A 27167-nucleotide genomic window follows, 5' to 3' on the forward strand; every position below is an offset into this window, starting at 1 on the left:
CTAGACAGTCTGGAGATATTGTTCATTCATTTGTACCAAGGAACAGACCATCATTGTTCTAAACTCTTGACCACATTCACTACATTATATTCAATACTGGGATCAAGAGAGAAAATTCATACATGTACAGTAGCATAATAGTATTCTGATTAGTACATCCTGATTGAAATGTATACATAATTAGTCATTTTAGATAAAAAATTCCCTTAACAGTAAGGTGTTATAAGGCTATTTTAGGCTGTGTAATCATTTAGGCTTCATCTCTGTACATTCCTTAAGGCAATACCACTGTAGGTGAGATGTTACTGTGAGGTTTCACTTATCAAGTCCATCTGGCCTGTTTTCCTGTTTTACACACACACACACACACACACACACACACACACACACACACACACACACACACACACACACACACACACGCCACGTGAACAGTTCAGCTGGGTACAGAATAGATCACACCTTCTCCACAGGGAGTGGACAGCGGCCGTATTGCTATAGCTCTGGGCCCAGGCTTTAATTCATTTAAAAATGTATTTTTTAAATTGAACCTCTATTTAAGTAGACAAGTCAGTTAAGAACAAATTCTTATTTACAATGACGGCCTACCAGAAGGTAAAAAGCCTCCTGTGGGGACCGGGGCTGGGATTAAAAATATATATAAATAAATATAGGACAAAACACACATCACGACAAGAGAGACACAACACTACATAAAGAAAGTCCTAAGACAACAACATAGCAAGGCAGCAACACATGACAGCACAGCATGGTAGCAACACCACATGACAACAACATGGTAGCAACACAACATGGCAGCTGCACAGCATGTTAGCAGCACAAAACATGGTACAAACATTATTGGGCACAGACAACAGCACAGAGGGCAAGAAGGTAGAGACAACAATACATCACGCAAAGCAGCCACAACTGTCAGTAAGAGTGTCCATGATAGGAGTCTTTGAATGAAGAGATGGAGATAAAACTGTCCAGTTTGAGTGTTTTTTTGTATCTCGTTCCAGTCACTAGCTGCAGCATACTGAAAAGAGGAGCGACCCAGGGATGTGTGTGCTTTGGGGACCTTTAACAGAATGTGACTGGCAGAACGGGTGTTGTATGTGGAGGATGAGGGCTGCAGTAGATATCTCAGATAGGGGGCAGAACGGGTGTCGTATGCGGAGGATGAGGGCTGCAGTAGATATCTCAGATAGGGGGCAGAACGGGTGTTGTATGCGGAGGATGAGGGCTGCAGTAGATATCTCAGATAGGGGGCAGAACGGGTGTTGTATGCGGAGGATGAGGGCTGCAGTAGATATCTCAGATAGGGGGCAGAACGGGTGTTGTATGCGGAGGATGAGGGCTGCAGTAGATATCTCAGATAGGGGGCAGAACGGGTGTCGTATGCGGAGGATGAGGGCTGCAGTAGATATCTCAGATAGGGGGCAGAACGGGTGTTGTATGTGGAGGATGAGGGCTGCAGTAGATATCTCAGATAGGGGGCAGAACGGGTGTCGTATGCGGAGGATGAGGGCTGCAGTAGATATCTCAGATAGGGGGCAGAACGGGTGTTGTATGCGGAGGATGAGGGCTGCAGTAGATATCTCAGATAGGGGGCAGAACGGGTGTTGTATGCGGAGGATGAGGGCTGCAGTAGATATCTCAGATAGGGGGCAGAACGGGTGTTGTATGTGGAGGATGAGGGCTGCAGTAGATATCTCAGATAGGGGGCAGAACGGGTGTTGTATGTGGAGGATGAGGGCTGCAGTAGATATCTCAGATAGGGGGCAGAACGGGTGTTGTATGTGGAGGATGAGGGCTGCAGTAGATATCTCAGATAGGGGGCAGAACGGGTGTTGTATGTGGAGGATGAGGGCTGCAGTAGATATCTCAGATAGGGGGCAGAACGGGTGTTGTATGCGGAGGATGAGGGCTGCAGTAGATATCTCAGATAGGGGGCAGAACGGGTGTTGTATGCGGAGGATGAGGGCTGCAGTAGATATCTCAGATAGGGGGCAGAACGGGTGTTGTATGTGGAGGATGAGGGCTGCAGTAGATATCTCAGATAGGGGGCAGAACGGGTGTTGTATGAGGAGGATGAGGGCTGCAGTAGATATCTCAGATAGGGGGCAGAACGGGTGTTGTATGCGGAGGATGAGGGCTGCAGTAGATATCTCAGATAGGGGGCAGAACGGGTGTTGTATGTGGAGGATGAGGGCTGCAGTAGATATCTCAGATAGGGGGCAGAACGGGTGTCGTATGCGGAGGATGAGGGCTGCAGTAGATATCTCAGATAGGGGGCAGAACGGATGTCGTATGCGGAGGATGAGGGCTGCAGTAGATATCTCAGATAGGGGGCAGAACGGGTGTCGTATGTGGAGGATGAGGGCTGCAGTAGATATCTCAGATAGGGGGCAGAACGGGTGTTGTATGCGGAGGATGTGGGCTGCAGTAGATATCTCAGATAGGGGGCAGAACGGGTGTTGTATGCGGAGGATGAGGGCTGCAGTAGATATCTCAGATAGGGGGCAGAACGGGTGTTGTATGTGGAGGATGAGGGCTGCAGTAGATATCTCAGATAGGGGGCAGAACGGGTGTTGTATGTGGAGGATGAGGGCTGCAGTAGATATCTCAGATAGGGGGCAGAACGGGTGTTGTATGTGGAGGATGAGGGCTGCAGTAGATATCTCAGATAGGGGGCAGAACGGGTGTTGTATGCGGAGGATGAGGGCTGCAGTAGATATCTCAGATAGGGGGCAGAACGGGTGTTGCATGCGGAGGATGAGGGCTGCAGTAGATATCTCAGATAGGGGGCAGAACGGGTGTTGTATGTGGAGGATGAGGGCTGCAGTAGATATCTCAGATAGGGGGCAGAACGGGTGTTGTATTAGGAGGATGAGGGCTGCAGTAGATATCTCAGATAGGGGGCAGAACGGGTGTTGTATGCGGAGGATGAGGGCTGCAGTAGATATCTCAGATAGGGGGCAGAACGGGTGTTGTATGTGGAGGATGAGGGATGCAGTAGATATCTCAGATAGGGGGCAGAACGGGTGTTGTATGTGGAGGATGAGGGCTGCAGTAGATATCTCAGATAGGGGGCAGAACGGGTGTTGTATGCGGAGGATGAGGGCTGCAGTAGATATCTCAGATAGGGGGCAGAACGGGTGTTGTATGCGGAGGATGAGGGCTGCAGTAGATATCTCAGATAGGGGGCAGAACGGGTGTTGTATGCGGAGGATGAGGGCTGCAGTAGATATCTCAGATAGGGGGCAGAACGGGTGTTGTATGCGGAGGATGAGGGCTGCAGTAGATATCTCAGATAGGGGGCAGAACGGGTGTTGTATGTGGAGGATGAGGGCTGCAGTAGATATCTCAGATAGGGGGCAGAACGGGTGTTGTATGTGGAGGATGAGGGCTGCAGTGGATATCTCAGATAGGGGGCAGAACGGGTGTTGTATGAGGAGGATGAGGGCTGCAGTAGATATCTCAGATAGGGGGCAGAACGGGTGTTGTATGTGGAGGATGAGGGCTGCAGTAGATATCTCAGATAGGGGGCAGAACGGGTGTTGTATGTGGAGGATGAGGGCTGCAGTAGATATCTCAGATAGGGGGCAGAACGGGTGTTGTATGTGGATGATGAGGGCTGCAGTAGATATCTCAGATAGGGGGCAGAACGGGTGTTGTATGTGGAGGATGAGGGCTGCAGTAGATATCTCAGATAGGGGGCAGAACGGGTGTTGTATGCGGAGGATGAGGGCTGCAGTAGATATCTCAGATAGGGGGCAGAACGGGTGTTGTATGCGGAGGATGAGGGCTGCAGTAGATATCTCAGATAGGGGGCAGAACGGGTGTTGTATGTGGAGGATGAGGGCTGCAGTAGATATCTCAGATAGGGGGCAGAACGGGTGTTGTATGAGGAGGATGAGGGCTGCAGTAGATATCTCAGATAGGGGGCAGAACGGGTGTTGTATGCGGAGGATGAGGGCTGCAGTAGATATCTCAGATAGGGGGCAGAACGGGTGTTGTATGCGGAGGATGAGGGCTGCAGTAGATATCTCAGATAGGGGGCAGAACGGGTGTTGTATGCGGAGGATGAGGGCTGCAGTAGATATCTCAGATAGGGGGCAGAAGGGGTGTTGTATGTGGAGGATGAGGGCTGCAGTAGATATCTCAGATAGGGGGCAGAACGGGTGTTGTATGTGGAGGATGAGGGCTGCAGTAGATATCTCAGATAGGGGGCAGAACGGGTGTTGTATGCGGAGGATGAGGGCTGCAGTAGATATCTCAGATAGGGGGCAGAACGGGTGTTGTATGTGGAGGATGAGGGCTGCAGTAGATATCTCAGATAGGGGGCAGAACGGGTGTTGTATGTGGAGGATGAGGGCTGCAGTAGATATCTCAGATAGGGGGCAGAACGGGTGTTGTATGTGGAGGATGAGGGCTGCAGTAGATATCTCAGATAGGGGGCAGAACGGGTGTTGTATGTGGAGGATGAGGGCTGCAATAGATATCTCAGATAGGGGGCAGAACGGGTGTTGTATGTGGATGATGAGGGCTGCAGTAGATATCTCAGATAGGGGGCAGAACGGGTGTTGTATGTGGAGGATGAGGGCTGCAGTAGATATCTCAGATAGGGGGCAGAACGGGTGTTGTATGCGGAGGATGAGGGCTGCAGTAGATATCTCAGATAGGGGGCAGAACGGGTGTTGTATGTGGAGGATGAGGGCTGCAGTAGATATCTCAGATAGGGGGCAGAACGGGTGTTGTATGTGGAGGATGAGGGCTGCAGTAGATATCTCAGATAGGGGGCAGAACGGGTGTTGTATGTGGAGGATGAGGGCTGCAGTAGATATCTCAGATAGGGGGCAGAACGGGTGTTGTATGTGGAGGATGAGGGCTGCAATAGATATCTCAGATAGGGGGCAGAACGGGTGTTGTATGTGGATGATGAGGGCTGCAGTAGATATCTCAGATAGGGGGCAGAACGGGTGTTGTATGTGGAGGATGAGGGCTGCAGTAGATATCTCAGATAGGGGGCAGAACGGGTGTTGTATGTGGAGGATGAGGGCTGCAGTAGATATCTCAGATAGGGGGCAGAACGGGTGTTGTATGCGGAGGATGAGGGCTGCAGTAGATATCTCAGATAGGGGGCAGAACGGGTGTTGTATGTGGAGGATGAGGGCTGCAGTAGATATCTCAGATAGGGGGCAGAACGGGTGTTGTATGAGGAGGATGAGGGCTGCAGTAGATATCTCAGATAGGGGGCAGAACGGGTGTTGTATGCGGAGGATGAGGGCTGCAGTAGATATCTCAGATAGGGGGCAGAACGGGTGTTGTATGCGGAGGATGAGGGCTGCAGTAGATATCTCAGATAGGGGGCAGAACGGGTGTTGTATGCGGAGGATGAGGGCTGCAGTAGATATCTCAGATAGGGGGCAGAACGGGTGTTGTATGCGGAGGATGAGGGCTGCAGTAGATATCTCAGATAGGGGGCAGAACGGGTGTTGTATGCGGAGGATGAGGGCTGCAGTAGATATCTCAGATAGGGGGCAGAAGGGGTGTTGTATGTGGAGGATGAGGGCTGCAGTAGATATCTCAGATAGGGGGCAGAACGGGTGTTGTATGTGGAGGATGAGGGCTGCAGTAGATATCTCAGATAGGGGGCAGAACGGGTGTTGTATGCGGAGGATGAGGGCTGCAGTAGATATCTCAGATAGGGGGCAGAACGGGTGTTGTATGTGGAGGATGAGGGCTGCAGTAGATATCTCAGATAGGGGGCAGAACGGGTGTTGTATGTGGAGGATGAGGGCTGCAGTAGATATCTCAGATAGGGGGCAGAACGGGTGTTGTATGTGGAGGATGAGGGCTGCAGTAGATATCTCAGATAGGGGGCAGAACGGGTGTTGTATGTGGAGGATGAGGGCTGCAATAGATATCTCAGATAGGGGGCAGAACGGGTGTTGTATGTGGATGATGAGGGCTGCAGTAGATATCTCAGATAGGGGGCAGAACGGGTGTTGTATGAGGAGGATGAGGGCTGCAGTAGATATCTCAGATAGGGGGCAGAACGGGTGTTGTATGCGGAGGATGAGGGCTGCAGTAGATATCTCAGATAGGGGGCAGAACGGGTGTTGTATGCGGAGGATGAGGGCTGCAGTAGATATCTCAGATAGGGGGCAGAACGGGTGTTGTATGCGGAGGATGAGGGCTGCAGTAGATATCTCAGATAGGGGGCAGAAGGGGTGTTGTATGTGGAGGATGAGGGCTGCAGTAGATATCTCAGATAGGGGGCAGAACGGGTGTTGTATGCGGAGGATGAGGGCTGCAGTAGATATCTCAGATAGGGGGCAGAACGGGTGTTGTATGTGGAGGATGAGGGCTGCAGTAGATATCTCAGATAGGGGGCAGAACGGGTGTTGTATGTGGAGGATGAGGGCTGCAGTAGATATCTCAGATAGGGGGCAGAACGGGTGTTGTATGTGGAGGATGAGGGCTGCAGTAGATATCTCAGATAGGGGGCAGAACGGGTGTTGTATGTGGAGGATGAGGGCTGCAGTAGATATCTCAGATAGGGGGGAGAACGGGTGTTGTATGTGGAGGATGAGGGCTGCAGTAGATATCTCAGATAGGGGGCAGAACGGGTGTTGTATGTGGAGGATGAGGGCTGCAGTAGATATCTCAGATGGGGGGCAGAACGGGTGTTGTATGTGGAGGATGAGGGCTGCAGTAGATATCTCAGATAGGGGGCAGAACGGGTGTTGTATGTGGAGGATGAGGGCTGCAGTAGATATCTCAGATAGGGGGCAGTGAGACCTTTTTAATGCAGTCACAATGAGATGAATAACCCCGTTGCTATGGCGAGCTGGCTTTGGGACTATATTCTGCCACTTGTGCTAAGGCGAGCTGTCAGTCAAAGTGGCTTTTAATCTTTTAGTTTCTTCCATTCTCCTTCAGGGAGACCCAGGGCCCTCTGGTGTGCTGACTCATTGTGTGGTGTGCTGACTGCCTTTTCATAAAACAAGAAAAATGTGTGTATGTGTGTGTGTGTGTCGTGCGTGTGTGTCGTGCGTGTGTGTGTGTGTCGTGCGTGTGTGCGTGTGTGTGTCGTGCGTGCGTGCGTGTGTGTGTCGTGCGTGCGTGTGCGTGCGTGTGTGTGTGTGTGCGCGTGTGCATGTTTGGATATCAAACAAATATCATATTGATATCAAAATAAATGGATACCAAAAACAATTTCTTAGTTCACTTTTATCATATTAGTATTTGTAGTTGTTTATTTCTCTGTTTAGAATGCACATGAATAGATAATAATGAATGAATAATCAGACATGTGTATCTATAGGTACATGCAGTGGTAATGGCTCTGTAATCCATTGTGAAACGGTAGAATATAAAACAACATATTCTGATGAAGATAATTCCTGTTTTGTTGGGTTTAAAAGGCGTGGCTACTGGGAATGGCTACTGGGTGTGGCTACTGGGCGTGGCTACTGGGCGTGGCTACTGGGCGTGGCTACTGGGCATGGCTACTGGGCGTGGCTACTGGGCGTGGCTACTGGGCATGGCTACTGGGCGTGGCAACTGGGCGTGGCTACTGGGCGTGGCTACTGGGCATGGCTACTGGGCGTGGCTACTGGTCATGGCAACTGGGCGTGGCTACTGGGCGTGGCTACTGGGCGTGGCTACTGGGCATGGCTACTGGGCGTGGCTACTGGGCGTGGCTACTGGGCATGGCTACTGGGCGTGGCAACTGGGCGTGGCTACTGGGCGTGGCTACTGGGCATGGCTACTGGGCGTGGCTACTGGTCATGGCAACTGGGCGTGGCTACTGGGCGTGGCTACTGGGCGTGGCTGTCTAGATCAAATACAGCCTTTTCTGTGAAGCCCTTTATATACATCTATTCAGTTCATATAAAGACTTGGCTGGTGCCCAAAGCTACATTACAGATGTTGTTGCATTGATTTTGACATACGAGGTATTTACTATCTGTCCTCCGTGCCCTACACAACATTAGCCCTCTCTTGGTTGGCCACTTTGTGGTTTACAACAATACAATGCGTGTTTTCAATTGGAATTTCTAGGGTTATCGATGAGCCATTGTACAATCTTAAATAGCCTTTGCTTTGTTTCAGTAGTAGGCTTCACTCATACCACCAGTGTCCATCAAACAACAAACATCACAGAAAGATTACAGTCTTAGTATGCTGTTGGGTATCTCTGCTTGTCGTTTGCCCCAGTTCAGTGTCCCCTCCATCATGTCTCCCCTATCAGATAAGCTGGAGTTCGTTCTCCAAGAGGTCAGGTTGATCCCTAGAAGTCAGTTTTGCGTTTCCACCGCTAATGATTCAGTTTAGAATTTTGGCAGGGCAAACTGATCCTAGATCTGTATTCCGTACCCAGGGGCACCTTCACCCAGGATGAGACAGTTACACGATTCCCTGGCAGCATTTACCGCTCCACACCACTAGGGCAGTCATGAGCAGAGTGACCAGCACAGGCACTCCAATGAAAGGCCCCAAGATACGTATAGGAGGGTCCCGAAGCAGCCTGCCGGTCAGAGCGCAGTCGTGAAAGTAGTCCATGTGGAGGCGTATGAAGAGTTCGTCTATCTGCTGGTTGGGCCAGAAGCAGTGCATCTTGAGTGCCACAAAATAGGTGCAGTTGGTCAGTTCCTCGTAAGGCCTGCAAGGGGGGATAAAACATTGAAACTAGGGGGCAGCATGAGAAAACCAACTCTAACTTTTAAATACAGTGCATTCGGAAAGAATTCAGACCCCTTGATTTTTCAAAACATTTTTGTTACATTACAGTCTTATTCTAAAATAGATAAAAATAATAATAATCAGCATCAATCTACACACAATACCCCATAATGACAAAGAGAAAACTGGCTAAAAAAATAAATACCTTATTTACATAAGTATTCAGACCCTTTGCTGTGAGACTTGAAATTGAGGTCATGTGCATCCTGCTTCCGTTGATGGGGAATCTGTGGAATTCAGTTGATTGGACATGTTTTGGAAAGGCACACACCTGTCTATATAAGGTCACACAGTTGACAGTGCATGTCAGTGCAAAAAACAAGCCATGAGTTTGAAGGAATTGCCGTAGAGCTACGAGACAGGGTTATGTCGAGGCACAGATCTGGGGAAGGGTACCAAAACATTTCTGCAGCATTGAATATCCCCAAGAACACAGTGGCCCCCATCATTCTTAAATGGAAAAAGTTTGCATCCACCAAGACTCTTCCTAGAGCTGGCTGCCCGGCCAAACTGAGCAATCAGGGGAGAATGGGCTTAGGTGACCAAGAACCCGATGGTCACTCTGACAGAGCTCCAGAGTTCCTCTGTGGAGATGGGAGAACTTTCCAGAAGGATAGCCATCTCTGCTGCACTCCAGCAATCAGGCCTTTATGGTAGAGTGGCCAGATAGAAGCTACTCCTCATTAAAAGACACATTACAGCCCGCTTGGTGTTTGCCAAAACACTCTCAGACCATGAGAAACAAGATTGTATGGTCTGATGAAAACAAGATTGAACTCTTTGGCCTGAATGCCAAGCGTCACGTCTGGAGGAAACATGGCACCATCCCGACGGTGAAGCACGGTGGTATCAGCATCATGCTGATTGGATGTTTTTCAGCGCAGGGACTGGGAGACTAGTCAGGATCGAGGCAAAGATGAACAGAGCAAAGTACAGAGAGATCCTTGATGAAAACCTGCTCCAGAGCTCTCGGGACCTCAGACTGGACAATGACCCTAAGCACACAGCCAAGACAACGCAGCAGTGGCTTCAGGACAAGTCTCTGAATGTCCTTGAGTTGCCCAGCCAGAGCCCGGACTTGAACCCGGTCGAACATCTCTGGAGAGACCTGAAAATAGCTGTGCAGCAACGCTCCCCATCCAACCTGACAGAGCTTGAGAGGCTCTGCAGAGAAGAATAGTAGAAAAATCTCCAAATACTGTTTGTAACGTCATACCCAGGAAGACGCAATGCTTTAATTTCAGCCAAAGTTGCTTCAACAAAGTACTGAGTAAAGGGTATGAATAGTTACATAAATGTGATATTTCCGTTTTTATTTTTTAATAAATTAGCAAACATTTCTACAAACCATTTTTTCTTTGTCATTATGGCGTACTGTGTGTAGATTGATGAAAACAAAAACATTTAATCCATTGTAGAATTAGGCTGAAATGTAACAAAATGTGTTTATAAATGTGATATTTTCGATATTAACTGGCATCAAAATAGCCATTCCTCAAAACATGTCTGAAAAGTGACTCTTTGAAAACAGGTCTGTTTCTGTCTCCAACCGACGGAGTGGGAAAAGGCAAACTAACAGCTTGAATTACCAGCGGGCTTAGCACAGCTAAATATAGATACCATTCTGGTGGTAGGGTTTAGCACAGCTAAATATAGATACCATACTGGTGGTAGGGTTTAGCACAGCTAAATATAGATACCATACTGGTGGTAGGGCTTAGCACAGCTAAATATAGATACCATACTGGTGGTAGGGTTTAGCACAGCTAAATATAGATACCATACTGGTGGTAGGGCTTAGCACAGCTAAATATAGATACCATACTGGTGGTAGGGTTTAGCACAGCTAAATATAGATACCATACTGGTGGTAGGGCTTAGCACAGCTAAATATAGATACCATACTGGTGGTAGGGCTTAGCACAGCTAAATATAGATACCATACTGGTAGTAGGGCTTAGCACAGCTAAATATAGATACCATACTGGTGGTAGGGCTTAGCACAGCTAAATATAGATACCATACTGGTGGTAGGGCTTAGCACAGCTAAATATAGATACCATACTGGTGGTAGGGCTTAGCACAGCTAAATATAGATACCATACTGGTGGTAGGGCTTAGCACAGCTAAATATAGATACCATACTGGTGGTAGGGCTTAGCACAGCTAAATATAGATACCATACTGGTGGTAGGGCTTAGCACAGCTAAATATAGATACCATACTGGTGGTAGGGCTTAGCACAGCTAAATATAGATACCATACTGGTGGTAGGGCTTAGCACAGCTAAATATAGATACCATACTGGTGGTAGGGCTTAGCACAGCTAAATATAGATACCATACTGGTGGTAGGGGTTAGCACAGCTAAATATAGATACCATACTAGTGGTAGGGCTTAGCACAGCTAAATATAGATACCATACTGGTGGTAGGGCTTAGCACAGCTAAATATAGATACCATACTGGTGGTAGGGCTTAGCACAGCTAAATATAGATACCATACTGGTGGTAGGGGTTAGCACAGCTAAATATAGATACCATACTGGTGGTAGGGGTTAGCACAGCTAAATATTGATACCATACTGGTGGTAGGGCTTAGCACAGCTAAATATAGATACCATACTGGTGGTAGGGCTTAGCACAGCTAAATATAGATACCATACTGGTGGTAGGGCTTAGAGAGGAGTCATACCATACACCTAAATATAACTACCATAGCTGGTGGTAAGGGGTTAGAGAGGGGACATACCACACACCTAAATATAACTACCATAGCTGGTGGTAGGAGTTAGAGAGGGGACATACCACACACCTAAATATAACTACCATACTGGTGGTAGGAGTTAGAGAGGGGACATACCACACACCTAAATATAACTACCATAGCTGGTGGTAGGAGTTAGAGAGGGGACATACCACACACCTAAATATAACTACCATAGCTGGTGGTAAGGGGTTAGAGAGGAGACATACCACACACCTAAATATAACTACCATACTGGTGGTAGGAGTTAGAGAGGGGACATACCACACACCTAAATATAACTACCATAGCTGGTGGTAGGGGTTAGAGAGGGGACATACCACACACCTAAATATAACTACCATAGCTGGTGGTAGGAGTTAGAGAGGGGACATACCACACACCTAAATATAACTACCATAGCTGGTGGTAGGGGTTAGAGAGGGGACATACCACACACCTAAATATAACTACCATAGCTGGTGGTAGGAGTTAGAGAGGGGACATACCATACACCTAAATATAACTACCATAGCTGGTGGTAGGAGTTAGAGAGGGGACATACCACACACCTAAATATAACTACCATAGCTGGTGGTAGGGGTTAGAGAGGGGACATACCACACACCTAAATATAACTACCATAGCTGGTGGTAGGGGTTAGAGAGGGGACATACCACACACCTAAATATAACTACCATAGCTGGTGGTAGGGGTTAGAGAGGAGTCATACCATACACCTAAATATAACTACCATAGCTGGTGGTAGGGGTTAGAGAGGGGACATACCACACACCTAAATATAACTACCATAGCTGGTGGTAGGGGTTAGAGAGGGGACATACCACACACCTAAATATAACTACCATAGCTGGTGGTAGGGGTTAGAGAGGAGTCATACCATACACCTAAATATAACTACCATAGCTGGTGGTAGGGGTTAGAGAGGGGACATACCACACACCTAAATATAACTACCATAGCTGGTGGTAGGGGTTAGAGAGGCGACATACCAGCAGTGGAAGTCCCAACATCATACCAGGGGAGCTACAGAGCAGCATGACTGAGTGAATATAATTAGAGCTAAGACACACTGAAGTGCCTCCGGTCTCCTGGTAATATCAGAGGTGTTTGGACTGAATAAAGTTGATTAAATGTTTTCTTCATTGGAAACTTTGTTCTAAAAGAGCGTAGATTAATTCAGTGTAATTTCTGACTCTCTTTGACACTGGAAACCCCAAAGGTGACTACTGTTCAACTTCTAATAGGGCATGTGGTCCTGACCTGGCCATGAACACACACACACACGCACGCACGCACGCACGCACGCACGCACGCACGCACGCACGCACGCACGCACGCGCACACACACACACACACACACACACACACACACACACACACACACACACACACACACACACACACACCAAGTCCAGAGGGGATGGTTGGCCAAATATTTGTTTATGCAAAGTTCTGTCTCTTTCTCAATCCTTCTCTTCCTCTTCGCTTTTTCTTTCCACACGCAAAACAGAGTTGACCTGCTCAGCTCTCTCTCTCCCTCTCTCACCTCTCTCTCTCTATCTCTCCCTCTCCCACCTCTCTCTCTCTCTCTCTCCCTCTCCCACCTCTCTCTCTCTCCCTTTCCCTCTCCCACCTCTCTCTCTCTCCCTCTCCCTCTCCCACCTCTCTCTCTCTCTGTCTCCCTCTCCCACCTCTCTCTCTCTCCCTCTCCCACCTCTCTCTCCCTCTCTCTCTCTCTCCCTCTCCCACCTCTCTCTCTCTCTCTCTCCCTCTCCCACCTCTCTCTCCCTCTCTCTCTCTCTCCCTCTCCCACCTCTCTCTCTCTCTCTCTCCCTCTCCCACCTCTCTCTCTCTCTCCCTCTCCCACCTCTCTCTCTCTCCCTCTCCCTCTCCCACCTCTCTCTCTCTCTCCCTCTCTCCCTCTCCCACCTCTCTCTATCTCTCCCTCTCCCACCTCTCTCTCTCTCTCTCTCCCTCTCCCACCTCTCTCTCTCTCTCTCTCCCTCTCCCACCTCTCTCTCTCTCTCTCCCTCTCCCACCTCTCTCTCTCTCCCTCTCCCACCTCTCTCTCTCTCTCTCTCCCTCTCCCACCTCTCCCACCTCTCTCTCTCCCTCTCTCTCTCTCTCCCTCTCCCACCTCTCCCACCTCTCTCTCTCTCTCTCTCCCTCTCCCACCTCTCTCTCTCTCTCCCTCCTCTCTCTCTCTCTCCCTCCTCTCTCTCTCTCTCTCCCTCTCCCACCTCTCTCTCTCTCTCTCCCTCTCCCACCTCTCTCTCTCTCTCCCTCTCTCTCCCTCTCCCACCTCTCCCACCTCTCTCTCTCCCTCTCTCTTTCTCTCCCTCTCTCTCTCTCTCCCTCTCTCTCTCTCCCACCTCTCCCACCTCTCTCTCTCCCTCTCTCTCTCTCTCCCTCTTCCACCTCTCTCTCTCTCTCTCTCCCTCTCCCACCTCTCCCACCTCTCTCTCTCCCTCTCTTCCTCTCCCACCTCTCTCTATCTCTCTCTCTCTCCCTCTCCCACCTCTCTCTATCTCTCCCTCCCTCTCCCTCCTTCACTCTCTCTTCTTCCCTTCCTACCCAGCTAACCATTCTAGGGAGAGAGAAAGAGAACATTTTTGTAATGTTACCCGTAATGTTCTCCTAATGTTTGAGTGTCCAGTTTTCCGTTAGTCCGGGGAACATTCTATCTATGCTAACAAAAAACCTTCTGAGAACCTTTTCAGCATGTTTTGGTGATAACGTTAGGAGAACGTTCCCTTATTATCAAGCAGAATTATCTAGAACATGGTTTTTAGAATATACAACGTTAATGTTCTAGACACGTTTCATGGGAACGCTGCAGGAACCTTTCTGTGTATCAGTTGTCAGGACGTTGCCTGATGGTCCCAAAGAAACGTTCTCCAAAGAAAATATATTTTTTTATTACACATCACACCTTGTTACTATTGCCAAGCCCATCAAGGCCCTGATTGGTGAACCACAGATCCATTCACAGCTCGTTCTGTCTGTTGGCAAGGTTACACACAGACAGTGCTTTTAACATAGTGTTTTCCACTTACATATTTGACACACATGATTACATTGTGCATGTTCATTTATACAGCAATTATAATTCAATATGTTCACACATTTGATTTGAACTCACAACCTCATGGTTCACGACATTTAGATTGTGTTGCTAAACCACATCTGTGTTAGTTGTCAGTTAATTTGACTATTCTCTCATCAGTGATTGGATTGTTGTCAGTTAATTTGACTATTCTCTCATCAGTGATTGGATAGTGGTCAGTGAATTTGACTATTCTCTCATCAGTGATTGGATAGTTGTCAGTTAATTTGACTATTCTCTCATCAGTGATTGGATAGTGGTCAGTGAATTTGACTATTCTCTCATCAGTGATTGGATAGTTGTCAGTGAATTTGACTATTCTCTCATCAGTGATTGGATAGTTGTCAGTGAATTTGACTATTCTCTCATCAGTAATTTGTTAGTTATCTAATGATGGTGGAACATATTAAAATGTTTGAATGAAAACTGGACACGGGACTGTTCTTGCATGTGCTTATTGGGCCAGTATAGTTAGGCCCTGTCCAGAAGAAACACTAAACCCTTCTCCCTAGGCAATTGTTTAGATCTGAGACAACTTGATAGGTGTAAGCAATAGGGTGAATGCACTTTGAAGTAAATCTCAGCTCTGTTAAAAGTACACTCCAGACAAACTATTATTGATCCTAGTGATTCAGGAGGATCATTAAAACAGGTTGACATGCCCCACCAACATTACACAACTATACTGAAAGTCCTTCAATTGCTGCAATAAGTCAATCAAATCACTGATTAAAGAACAGTCATATTAACTGAAAGATGGTGGTGTAGCAGGAAGATCTGAGTACTGTGAACCTAAACGTGGTAAGTTCAAATCCCAGTTGAGGACATGTTGAATAATAACTACTCTATAAAATAACATGCATCATTTAATCATGTGTGTCAAAGTGTGTCAGATATCTGAGTTGAAAACATTCTATGTGTGAGCATCCTTAACTTTGCCAACAGACAAAGAACGATGAACGGATCAGTGGTTCACCAATCAGGGCCTTGATTGGCTCTGCAACAGTAATACATGTTCACCAATCAGGGCCTTGATTGGCTCTGCAACAGTAATACATGTTCACCAATCAGGGCCTTGACTGGCTCTGCAACAGTAATACATGTTCACCAATCAGGGCCTTGATTGGCTCTGCAACAGTAATACATGTTCTGGGGTCACATGCTCTGGCAACTCTCCCATGAAACATGTCTAAAACATGAATATCTTATGTTCTGAGAACATGGCAACCACGTTTGATGGAATATTCTCCTAAACCACAGAAACCTGGACGCATGAATGTTTGTGCCATGTTTCCATGACATGTGTCTAGAACATTCACAGCTTAAGTTCTGAGAACATAGTAATCACTTTCTGGGTCAATTCGATTTCACATTAAGGGAATGGTCTCGGAAACATTCGTTGCACATCACAGGAACATTCCTATGAGGAATCCTTCTATCTGTGTGCCTGTTATGGTGATAGACATGTAAACATCGCTCTCCAGATGGAACGGTCTTGTAAAGACAAGGACCTCTGCTAAACTGGCAGAGCATCATTTGCAAGTAATACTGACAAATAATACAGTGACCTAATTCAAGAAAATGTAATTGAGCTCAACTCTATTTTTATTTAGGATGAATCAAATGTAGGATGGATTTAGGTGAATAACATAGATTATACTGACTGAAAAGTGTCGGACCAGCTGCACCACAGGCTCTGGTCCAGGGCCTTCATGTCCAGAGTGAACTTGGTCACACAGAAGTCAGCGATGGCCCTCCCGTAGGCACCGCTGCAGCTGCTAAGTGGTGGAATGGCCCTCCCGTAGGCATCGCTGCAGCCGCTCACTGGGGGAAAGCCACGGGCTGCTTCAGAGGGAAGGAACATGTCATCAGATTGTAGTGTAGTTGTTGGAAGCAATCAGGGAGGCAGCAAGTTTATGAAACAGGGGCTAAATATGTGTCAAGCGTCTAAGAGTAGGAGTGATGATTTAGGATCAGTTTTGCCTTTAAGATCATAAACAATAAGATTATATGGACAGGGGGCACCAGATCCTAGATCAGCAGTCTCACTCTGAGACGCTTGCTGCATACAGACGAAGATCTTGATTCAAATACCCTTCGTTAATAAGCGTTTGATTGAGCCTGCCTGGAGTACCGGATAAGCAAGGTTTGCACTTTTGGGACCATTCCGTTGCACTAGGCAAGCTCAATTTAATGCAGCTTAAAGTATTTTAAAGACAACAAGTACTTTTTGAACCCATGTCTTGAAGGAAACATCCTAACCTGACCAGTACGGACCACCAGAATAGACTGTCCCAGTCTGTCATCCATGCATGCTTCAAGATGTTCACCATTGTCCCTGTACTCAAGCAAACAAAGGTAACCTGCCTAAATGACTATCGCTCTGCCTATAGCACTCAGTTTGTTCATCATGAAGTGTTTTGAGAGGCTGGTCAAGGACCACATCAGCTCCACCTTACCTGAAACCCTGGCCCATTAGGATATGCATACCGACCTAACAGATCCACGGATGACGCAATCGCCAGTGTTCTGAACACGCCCCTTTCCCACTTGGACGTGCTGTGAGAATGCTGTTCATCAACTACAGCTCACCACCTATTGACATTGATGGGGCTGCAGTGGAGAGGGTCCAAAGTTCCACTCTGCCAGGGCTCCAACCTCCACCCTGTAGAAGGTCTCCTTGCTGTCTGTAAATGAGCGCTAAGCCACCCAATGTCCACTTACAAGGTCATCTACGCACTAACACAATGTTAGGTAGTCCAAGGTGGAGGGTTGTCCATGTGGATAAATGTCCAGCTGGTGAGTTGGTGTGGAGCCCCAGGGGTTTACAGTAGTGTTCTCAACCGGAACTCTGGAATGCAACCAAATGGTTCAGATAGGGGTGGGGGGTCTGTAACCCTACCAGCTATGGCCTGTGATTGGGTACCCTGACAACCTGGTCCCTAACATAGAGGTGTGAAGTGCCCCCTGCCTGGACGAAAAAGTCAGACTAAGGCCGGGGGTCAGTACTTGGTAGCCTACCTCAGCTGTAAGAAGTCCCAAATGTTGTCTCTTAAGTGCCAGAGCCATGGAGAGGGTTTGAATGGTTGATGTCTGAGAGTTTCATGATTAAAGTTAGATGTTTTTGTACAGACAGCACAAAGCACTTTATGGGAAACTCAGTGTCCCAGATCTGTTTTTGCTCTTTCCTTCTCCATTGCTGTCCTTGTCAAGTCAAACATGGTCGGCATGGCAATGAGCACCAAGTTGGCATGATAGCACAACCAGACTGACGCTCAGGCTACTGTGCGGGTTCTCCTGACTTCCTCTAGCTAATAGTTCACACTTCTTTTGACACTGAGAATGAGACCAGCTCCAGGGGTCACCAGGGGTGACAGAAAGGTGGAACAGCAAAGTGCCCAAAGGCAGTTAAATGACCATTGAACAGTAGCAGAATATAGATGGTGCCTTTAAAATCACAAGGTTTACCCAGCAATAACCTTTGATGTGAGTACTCTGACTAATGTCATTCGAGAGCCATCTATAATTAGGCTACTATTAGTAATGATATCCTCCTGTGGGTGAATTGGGGACAACCCACTGGGCACAGATGTCAATTATCAAATCAAATCTTATATGTCACATGCGCTGAAAACAACAGGTGTAGGTAGACCTTACAGTGAAATGCTGAAAACAACAGTTGTAGTAGACCTTACAGTGAAAAGTTCTTACTAACAATCCAGTTTTAAGAAAAATAAGTGTAGAGTCAATGTGCGGGGCACCGGTTAGTTGAGGTAATTGAGGTCATATGTAGGTGTAAAATGGGAGTCAATGCAAATAGTCCAGGTAGACATTTGATTGGCTGTTCATGAGTCTTATCCGGCAGAAGCTGTTAATTAAGAAGCCTTTTTGACCGAGACTTGGCGCTCCGGTACCGCTTGCCGTGCGGTAGCAGAGAGAACAGTCTGGGGTGCAATTAAACGTTTATTCCACCTTGGTTCAACGTCATTTCATTGAAATGAATTGAAATCACGTTGATTCAACCAGTGTGTGTCCAGTGGGAAGCGGAATAAATAAGCTTTGTGTCAAATGTAGAGAGACCAGTTTATAGAAAGCGTTGCATTTGACTGACTGCATCTTCATGCATTTGATGCTGCTGATTCATTCAGGTTGACCCAGATATCCTTCACCTTGGTCAGCTGTTTTGTTTAGTATTGTGCGAACATGTTTTCATATTCATCATGATCATGTGTAGACTCCCAATGAGAAAATACTTGGAAAGACATCTTCCTGAGAAAGCTGCTGACTAAAGCTTAGAGACCAGATGCTCTATGTGAATACTGAACAAAATCATAATACTGGACACTTCACTTTTATAACGTCAATAATCGATGAAGTTGAAAATGGTTTAATGTCAAAATATGACATTTTCATCCTTAGCTTCATTCTACAGCACACGTTTAAAATGTTATGTATGTTTCCGTAATGGTCAAACGTTTGGATTACGCAATAAGTTGTATAGGCTACATCAAACGAAAAAGGTCAATGTAAGTCATTTGTAGATCACTTGGTACGGTTCGGCTATCTAGTAAGAATAGGAAGTGCGCCAGGGAGGCATATTGCATACAATTAAAAAACAGAAAAACAACCAGCAAACAAAAGCAAAAGAACAAATAGCTATTATATATAATTGATCAAATCACACTTACCCGCCACACATAAAACAAGGGTTAGTTTTGTCAGCGATGTACAGTCTAGTGCCATAGCTTCTTATTATGGACTGCACCGAAGAGACGCGGCAGTAACCTAACTTCTCACTCGTGTTCTCTTCTTCTGTGTATTGATGCGCTAATTCTTCCGTCTCATTGTCCTTTGCAATAACTGATTCATCAAATGAATATGCATGCTCCAACCGAAGCCATTGTTCACGCCAGTTGGCTATTTTAACTGGGGACAGGAGCGACACCCAAGTCGTGGAGCCATCCATAAATCAGTGGTAAATCGTTGGTTAACTTCCATACATAGCCGCGGGAAGTAGGGGTGTTGAGGGTTCTGCAGCGCCCCCTGAAAAATCAGAAGAAAAACACCTGCGACCCCCCCCTCCCCAACTACTTCCCTCGGTTATACTTCTGTATATAATACATTTTCTTTGTTCATAGTTTTTAAACAAGAAATGTCTGGTTAAAGTTACTATGTTGCTGTTGAGGTGGACAGTCTACCACTGTATCATAGTCCATATAATATCTATATGCCACACGTAAGTAGCCTATAGTGCCCAAAATATCACAGAGACCGGCGCAGGACTGTTGAGGTAGCACAACGGACATCGCTACCACAGCCAGGTAACCTATAGTGCCCAAAATATCACAGAGACCAACGCAGGACTGTTGAGGTAGCACAACAGACATCGCTCTCACAGCCAGGTAGCCTATAGTGCCCAGAATATCACAGAGACCGGCGCAGGACTGTTGAGGTAGCACAACAGACATCGTAGGCTCTCACAGCCAGGTTTGGCTGTATGATTTAGATGTTGTATTGCCCTGTTGCCAAGTTCTGAGATTTACAATTATATATATATATATACTATTATATATATTTTACCATATTTGTCATGTAATTACCTTGTATACAATATCCTGTGCTCTCTCCCACAGGTGGTGCAACCTCCCTAATTTATCCATCGGTTGGTTTATTCCATAATGCATGTTAAATCTTTATTCCATTGTTCATTTCATAAAGTGGGCAGTGGGCACACTATCGATCATTCTCATGTAATGCACTGGAGTCTGGATTTGTCTTTAGTATGCATGTCTGCTGCAGCTCTGATCTTGGCCATGAGAAACTCCTATTTATTAAAAGTCCTGCTGGAGATCAATAGGATTGAGGGTTTGTGATGGAGGACTGGCCAACCCTCAGGGCCTGGTTCCTCTCTAGGTTTCTTCCTAGGTTCCTGGCTTTTTCTATGGAGTTTTTCCTGGCCACAGTGCTTCTACGTCTTCACTGCTTGCTGTTTGGGGTTTTAGGCTGGGATTCTGTATAAGCACTTGGTGACATCTGCTGATGTAAAGGGCGTTATTAATACATTTCATTTGATTTGATGTGTGAATGGATCTTGTGTTTCTCCCACCACCCCTGAATCTCTCCAATTAAAGTAGATCTACCTTATGTAGTTCCCCTAGATGGCAGCAGATAATAGCCAATGACCAGTATGAGGGGCTCCTGTCATATAAGTTAGACCTGTTGGTGTACAGTGGGTCTCTCTTAGGAATAAAAGTGCTATCTAGAACCTAAAAGGGTTATTTGGCTGTCCCCTAGGGGAACCCTTTCAATAACCCCTTTGGGTTCCATGTAGAACACATTCCACAAAGGGCTCTAAATTGAACCCAAAAGGGTTCTGCCTGAAACCAAAAAAGGTTCTGCCTGAAACCAAAAAAGGTTCTACCTGGAACCAAAAACGGTTCTCCTATGGGTACCGCTAAATAACCCTAATAAGACATACATATTTACCATTACTAAGGCATCAACTACCATACACACACACACATATATATATATGCACATTATCTACTTTAGCAGATTAGCCTAATTTGTATCATAATTATATATTTTAAAGTATAACCACAGACCTACCTTTAATAAGATGTTGAACTACCATGCTTTTCCCCCTGTAAGACACAGGAGTAGGCCTACATCTTACTGATTATAAGCATAACCAGTTGTTCAATTCACTGTGTGGACTACAGGGGATGATACTGTATTACAGTTGGACCCATGTTGAAATGCATAGTAAGCCTATATAGTTTGGCCCTCTTGTGGTTATTGGCAGTATGTTGTTAGAATCCTACAGAGACTGTAACTGTAAAAGTATCATAGTCCATATAATGTCTATATGCCACATAGCACTTTGACAGACACAGAGAGACCCAGAGGCAGGGACATATACATCATTAATTCATTACAGTGTTTTGGCCATTTCTCTCACAGCAATGTGTTGACTTTGAGGAAAGATTGTATTCTGATTGACATCGATATAAAAACAATAACGAGGCCTAGTTGTTTTCACAAAATTATATGAGTCGTTTTGCTCTAGATGGCCTATCTGGGTTCTGTGGTTAACCTACTTTGGTTTGGGCACGTCATGCTCTCAATGGACGCAGTAGGCACAATTCTTCTCCTCTCTGTAAGGTTACGTGTACTGTAGCCTCAAGGCCTATTCAAATACGTCTAGTCAATGTCAACACCTATTCTGTCAACAAATACCATTTCTGAAGAGAAAGTAAAATAGAAACGCACAATACTTTTCGCATACAAACAGTTATTCCGATGCAATTGTTGGCTATGCGCATTTTACGCACACTTAGGGAAGTGTATAGGCCAGGGTCTGAGACAGGTGTACACTGTGCATCAAGAGAACAACTGTATATCAATCCTAATGAGCCAATGAGAGAGTGATATGAGTGATATGGGCGTGATTATTAAGCTCAGAGTCTTTCCCTCGACCAATCAGTGGACTGTAGGAGGTGTTAGCCGCACTGAAGGGGTGTGTCAAAACCCCCCCAGCCGTCTGCTGGATCGTAGTGTGAGGAGTAATGGCATGGAGTATCAGTGGTCAAAACCGGTCAAAACATTGGTCACTATAAGAACTACAAACGAACCTACTGTTTTCGTCGCGTTTAACTTGTGCATTGAACTATTTGGGCAAACGGAGGACGTCATGACGCGCGCATGTGGACCCAGTTTCTGAAACTGCCAAGAGCCGATATTTCCTTTTAAATAACGGAATACCTTATTGGACATGTGAGTTACCGGAGTTATCGTCAGCAACCGTGCAAAATGAAGTTTCCCCTGTGTCTTCGATGTCTCCTCATCTCCTTCGTGGTGTTCAGGCCGAGCACAGCACAGTCAGGTGAGTGAGAGCAACAGACAGCGCGCTCATGAGCAAGGTCTTCGGCTATGGTATTTGCCGTTCTAAACTGCCCGTAATAATTGATCTAAAATACAAATAACTGACCACGCTGCTGCTGATATGAAATGTTGTTGTGAAGTAGAACAGTATGTACATTGACACACTTCAAGCTGGCATGTTGTAATTGTCCATGACATTACTGCAGTCGTCTTCGTAAACAAATCTGAAGTTCACAAACACGCATGTCATTCCGCAAAGTGCATCACCGGATGTCAATAAAGCCCACTCACTCAAGATTGTCACTATTAATGAATCCTATCCGATGGCATCCTTTCCCGTAGGGAATAGTCTTGAATTAATATTGTCATACAACTCGAATAGGCTACCCCACACACAGAGGGTCATGGATTTCATTTAAAAAATCGTAGTTTCTAAGATACGCTCCAGGCATTGATTATTTATTGCTTATCAGGTGCGTCGTATCTGGATGAAACGACTTTCTCCCGTATTTGAGAGAGTTGGGCTAGTCATTTTAATTATATAGCCTGAAGTGTTAGAGGCAATTCTTCGTTTGCTGGTTGTTATTGCCATGATTCTGACGTAACACAGTGATTACACAGGCTACTTGTAATTATTAATGATATCTAGCCTTGAGTCTTTAGCAATGATTATTTAGCAATGCTTTAGCCTGTACATTTGGTTTGCGAACAAACTTGACTGCGTCAACAGTTTTCGTTGAAGTGTCCTGTGGACTATTGTCTCATCAGATCATAATGTACCCTAGGCTATTTATTTCAGCGAATCACCTATATGAATAGTAGATTTTGGTCTTATGCTTTCGGCTGAATATCGTTGAGGGGTTCCTTTCCTCTATATTAACAGCAAAATACATTTTCTAATGTTACAATATTTAACGTATGTAGCAAATCAAATCGAATAATTCGCCCTTGATGTTCACCTCCCCCTGTGGTTTCCCTGCAAGCTGAAAATAATTTAAGTGACAGGTGAAACAGTCCCGCAGCCGCCACTTGTTCGGTCAAATGCGCATGGTAGAGAGGCATTCACATCGACAGGCACTCGCTGAGGCAAGCGAATAGCTCACGCTCCCCCCTCTCCCTCCCTCCCAGCGCGCGGTCCAGAGCGGGTCCCACGCTCGTCCCTCGGTGTTCTCATACCGTAACCTACGAGCCTGTTTGTCCATTATGCATTTTGGCCTGCTACTGAAATGGAGCCCGTTTATGAATCGGGTTTGTTGTCGTCTCATTGATGTGTGGGGGTTGGCTGTGTCAGCGATCCAATTGAATGTCAAATTCATGGCTAAAATCATTGTTTTCAGAGAATGTGACTTAGCTGGCTACCGTCCATGTTCATTGTCATATCCATTCAACCGTTGATAAAGAGGGGGGCATTTTAATTACCAAATGATGTTGGCTTTTGAACTTTTCTACTATACCTTCTACTTTTTATGTTGATTAATTGAACTCCCGCGTCTCACCTCAACCCCTCCTCTCCTTTTTTTATGGGCTTTGATGAGTTCATTTTAGCAGTGCAAAATATGAGGACCTGAACTATAAGCACAGCCGTGGGAAGTACGGTGCTGCAGCACCCCCTGAAAAATGACAATAATAAAACAATATAAATGTTGTTGTTTTTTTAATGTTTTTTTCTCTCACAAAAGTAGTGCACTGGGCCTTTAATAGTCCTTTAGAATAAAATTAAAACGTTTCATTCCCTTATAGAACAGTACATCTGTGTTGCATTCAAACACAATATCCAGCGTTTCTTTCAGATCCATTTGTAGGATCCTATCTGGCTTGTCTGAATGCTGCTGTTACATATCTTAGCAGACTTGCCACAACTGAAGATCATCCTGGGAAATCAACATTATTCTATTCTATACAATTCTATTCTGTTCTATTCTATACTACTATAGTCTATCCTATTCTATTATTTACAATTCTATTCAATTAAATTATATTATATACTATTTGATTCTATTCTGTTCTATACTATTCGATACTATACTATTCTATACTGTTCTATTCTATACTATTATATCATATTCTATTTTATACTATTCTATTCTGTTCTATACTATTCTATTCTATACTATTCTAATTTACACCATTCTATTCTATACTATTCTATAATATTCTATACTATTCTATTATATACCATTCTATTCTATACAATTCTATTTGATACTATTCTATTATATACTATTTTATACTATTCTATTTTATTCTATACTATTCTATTATATGCTATTCTATTCTATACTATTCTATTATATGCTATTCTATTCTATACTATTCTATTTTACACTATTCAATATTATTTTATTTTATACTATTCTATTCTATTTCATTCTATATTCTACACTATTCTATGGTATTTTATACCATTCTATTCTATACTATTATTTACTATTCTATTCTAAAACATTCTATTATATACTATTCTATTCTAGACTATTCTATTCTGTACTATTCTATACCATTCAAATTTATTATATACCATTCCATTCTAGACTATTCTATAATATTATTTTCTATACCATTCCATTCTAGACTATTCTATATTATTCTATTCTATACCATTCTATTCGGTTTTATTCTATACTATTCTATTCTGGACTATTCTGTACTATTATATTCAATATTTTTCTATTCTATACCATTGTTTTATATACTATTCTATTCTAGACTATTCTATTCTAGACTATTCTATACTATTATATTCAATACTATTCAATACTATTCTATACTATACTATACCATTCTATTATATACTATTGTATTCTATACCATTCTATTCTATACTACTCTATTCTAGACTAGACTAGTCTATACTATTCTATTTTAGGACTTGACTTAGGTTCTAATATAGTGTATAAGACAATAGTAACATTGTGGAGGTGCACATTGGTGTCACCATATTTAGACATCATAACGCTGGTCTCTCGGTGTTGAGGTGAGGAGACGACCTGCTGGTCTTGATTTGGTGGATGTGCAACATATCTGTCTGAAGGCAATATCACTGATATACACATGTCATGAGGACTGGGACGTTCCCCAGCACACCCCTGCTGTGTCTTGGTTCTCTAGACTGAGGTAGAGGTGGTGCATGAGGACTGGGATGCTCCCCAGCACACCCCTGCTGTGTCTTGGTTCTCTAGACTGAGGTAGAGGTGGTGCATGAGGACTGTGATGCTCCCCAGCACACCCCTGCTGTGTCTTGGTTCTCTAGACTGAGGTAGAGGTGGTGCATGAGGACTGGGATGCTCCCCAGCACACCCCTGCTGTGTCTTGGTTCTATAGACTGAGGTAGAGGTGGTGCATGAGGACTGTGATGCTCCCCAGCACACCCCTGCTGTGTCTTGGTTTTATAGACTGAGGTAGAGGTGGTGCATGAGGACTGGGATGCTCCCCAGCACACCCCTGCTGTGTCTTGGTTCTCTAGACTGAGGTAGAGGTGGTGCATGAGGACTGGGATGCTCCCCAGCATACCCCTGCTGTGTCTTGGTTCTCTAGACTGAGGTAGAGGTGGTGCATGAGGACTAGTATTCTCCCCAGCACACCCCTGCTGTGTCTTGGTTCTCTAGACTGAGGTAGAGGTGGTGCATGAGGACTGGGATGCTCCCCAGCACACCCATGCTGTGTCTTGGTTCTCTAGACTGAGGTAGAGGTGGTGCATGAGGACTGGGATGCTCCCCAGCACACCCCTGCTGTGTCTTGGTTCTCTAGACTGAGGTAGAGGTGGTGCATGAGGACTGGGATGCTCCCCAGCACACCCCTGCTGTGTCTTGGTTCTCTAGACTGAGGTAGAGGTGGTGCATGAGGACTAGTATTCTCCCCAGCACACCCCTGCTGTGTCTTGGTTCTCTAGACTGAGGTAGAGCTGGTGCATGAGGACTGTGATGCTCCCCTGCACACCCCTCCTGTGTCTTGGTTCTCTAGACTGAGGTAGAGGTGGTGCATTAGGACTGGGATGCTCCCCAGCACACCCCTGCTGTGTCTTGGTATTATAGACTAAGGTAGAGGTGGTGCATGAGGACTGGGATGCTCCCCAGAACACCCCTGCTGTGTCTTGGTTCTCTGGACTGAGGTAGAGGTGGTGCATGAGGACTGGGATGCTCCCTAGCACACCCCTGCAGTGTCTTGGTTCTCTAGACTGAGGTAGAGGTGGTGCATTAGGACTGGGATGCTCCCCAGCACACCCCTGTTGTGTCTTGGTTCTCTGGGCTGAGGTAGAGGTGGTGCATGAGGACTGGGACGCTCCCCAGAACACCCCTGCTCTGTCTTGGTTCTCTAGACTGAGGTAGAGGTGGTGCATGAGGACTGGGATGCTCCCAGCACACCCCTGCTGTGTCTTGGTTCTCTAGACTGAGGTAGAGGTGGTGCATGAGGACTGGGATGCTCCCCAGCACACCCCTGCTGTGTCTTGGTTCTCTAGACTGAGGTAGAGGTGGTGCATGAGGACTGGGATGCTCCCCAGCACACCCCTGCTGTGTCTTGGTTCTCTAGACTGAGGTAGAGGTGGTGCATGAGGACTGGGAAGCTCCCCAGCACACCCCTGCTGTGTCTTGGTTCTATAGACTGGGGTAGAGGTGGTGCATGAGGACTGTGATGCTCCCCAGCACACCCCTGC

The 27167-nt window shown here is 45.9% G+C and overlaps 2 protein-coding genes across 2 annotated transcripts in view; one reads left to right on the forward strand and one right to left on the reverse strand.

The window, feature by feature from the left end:
• Nucleotides 1-7240: 7240 nt before the first annotated feature.
• Nucleotides 7241-19635, reverse strand: LOC110527274 (receptor activity-modifying protein 1). Its single transcript, XM_021608452.3, has 3 exons — nt 19321-19635; nt 16297-16477; nt 7241-8677 (listed from the first exon to the last, which is right to left on the reverse strand). Exons 1-3 carry the CDS (start codon nt 19373-19375, stop codon nt 8422-8424), a joined length of 492 nt encoding a protein of 163 aa, XP_021464127.2. The 5' UTR covers nt 19376-19635; the 3' UTR covers nt 7241-8421.
• A 2507-nt stretch (nt 19636-22142) lies between these two features.
• LOC110510737 (receptor tyrosine-protein kinase erbB-4) overlaps nt 22143-27167 on the forward strand; it is a 458893-nt gene continuing 453868 nt past the window's right edge. The window contains exon 1 of the mRNA XM_090209472.1: nt 22143-22517. Coding sequence (XP_090065598.1) covers nt 22445-22517 — 73 coding nt within the window. The 5' untranslated portion in view covers nt 22143-22444. The remainder of the gene's footprint in view (nt 22518-27167) is intronic.

Source organism: Oncorhynchus mykiss, chromosome 18 (genome assembly GCF_057628025.1).
Source record: "Oncorhynchus mykiss isolate SJ-2025 chromosome 18, ASM5762802v1, whole genome shotgun sequence".
In the NCBI taxonomy this organism is placed as follows: Eukaryota; Metazoa; Chordata; class Actinopteri; order Salmoniformes; family Salmonidae; genus Oncorhynchus; species Oncorhynchus mykiss.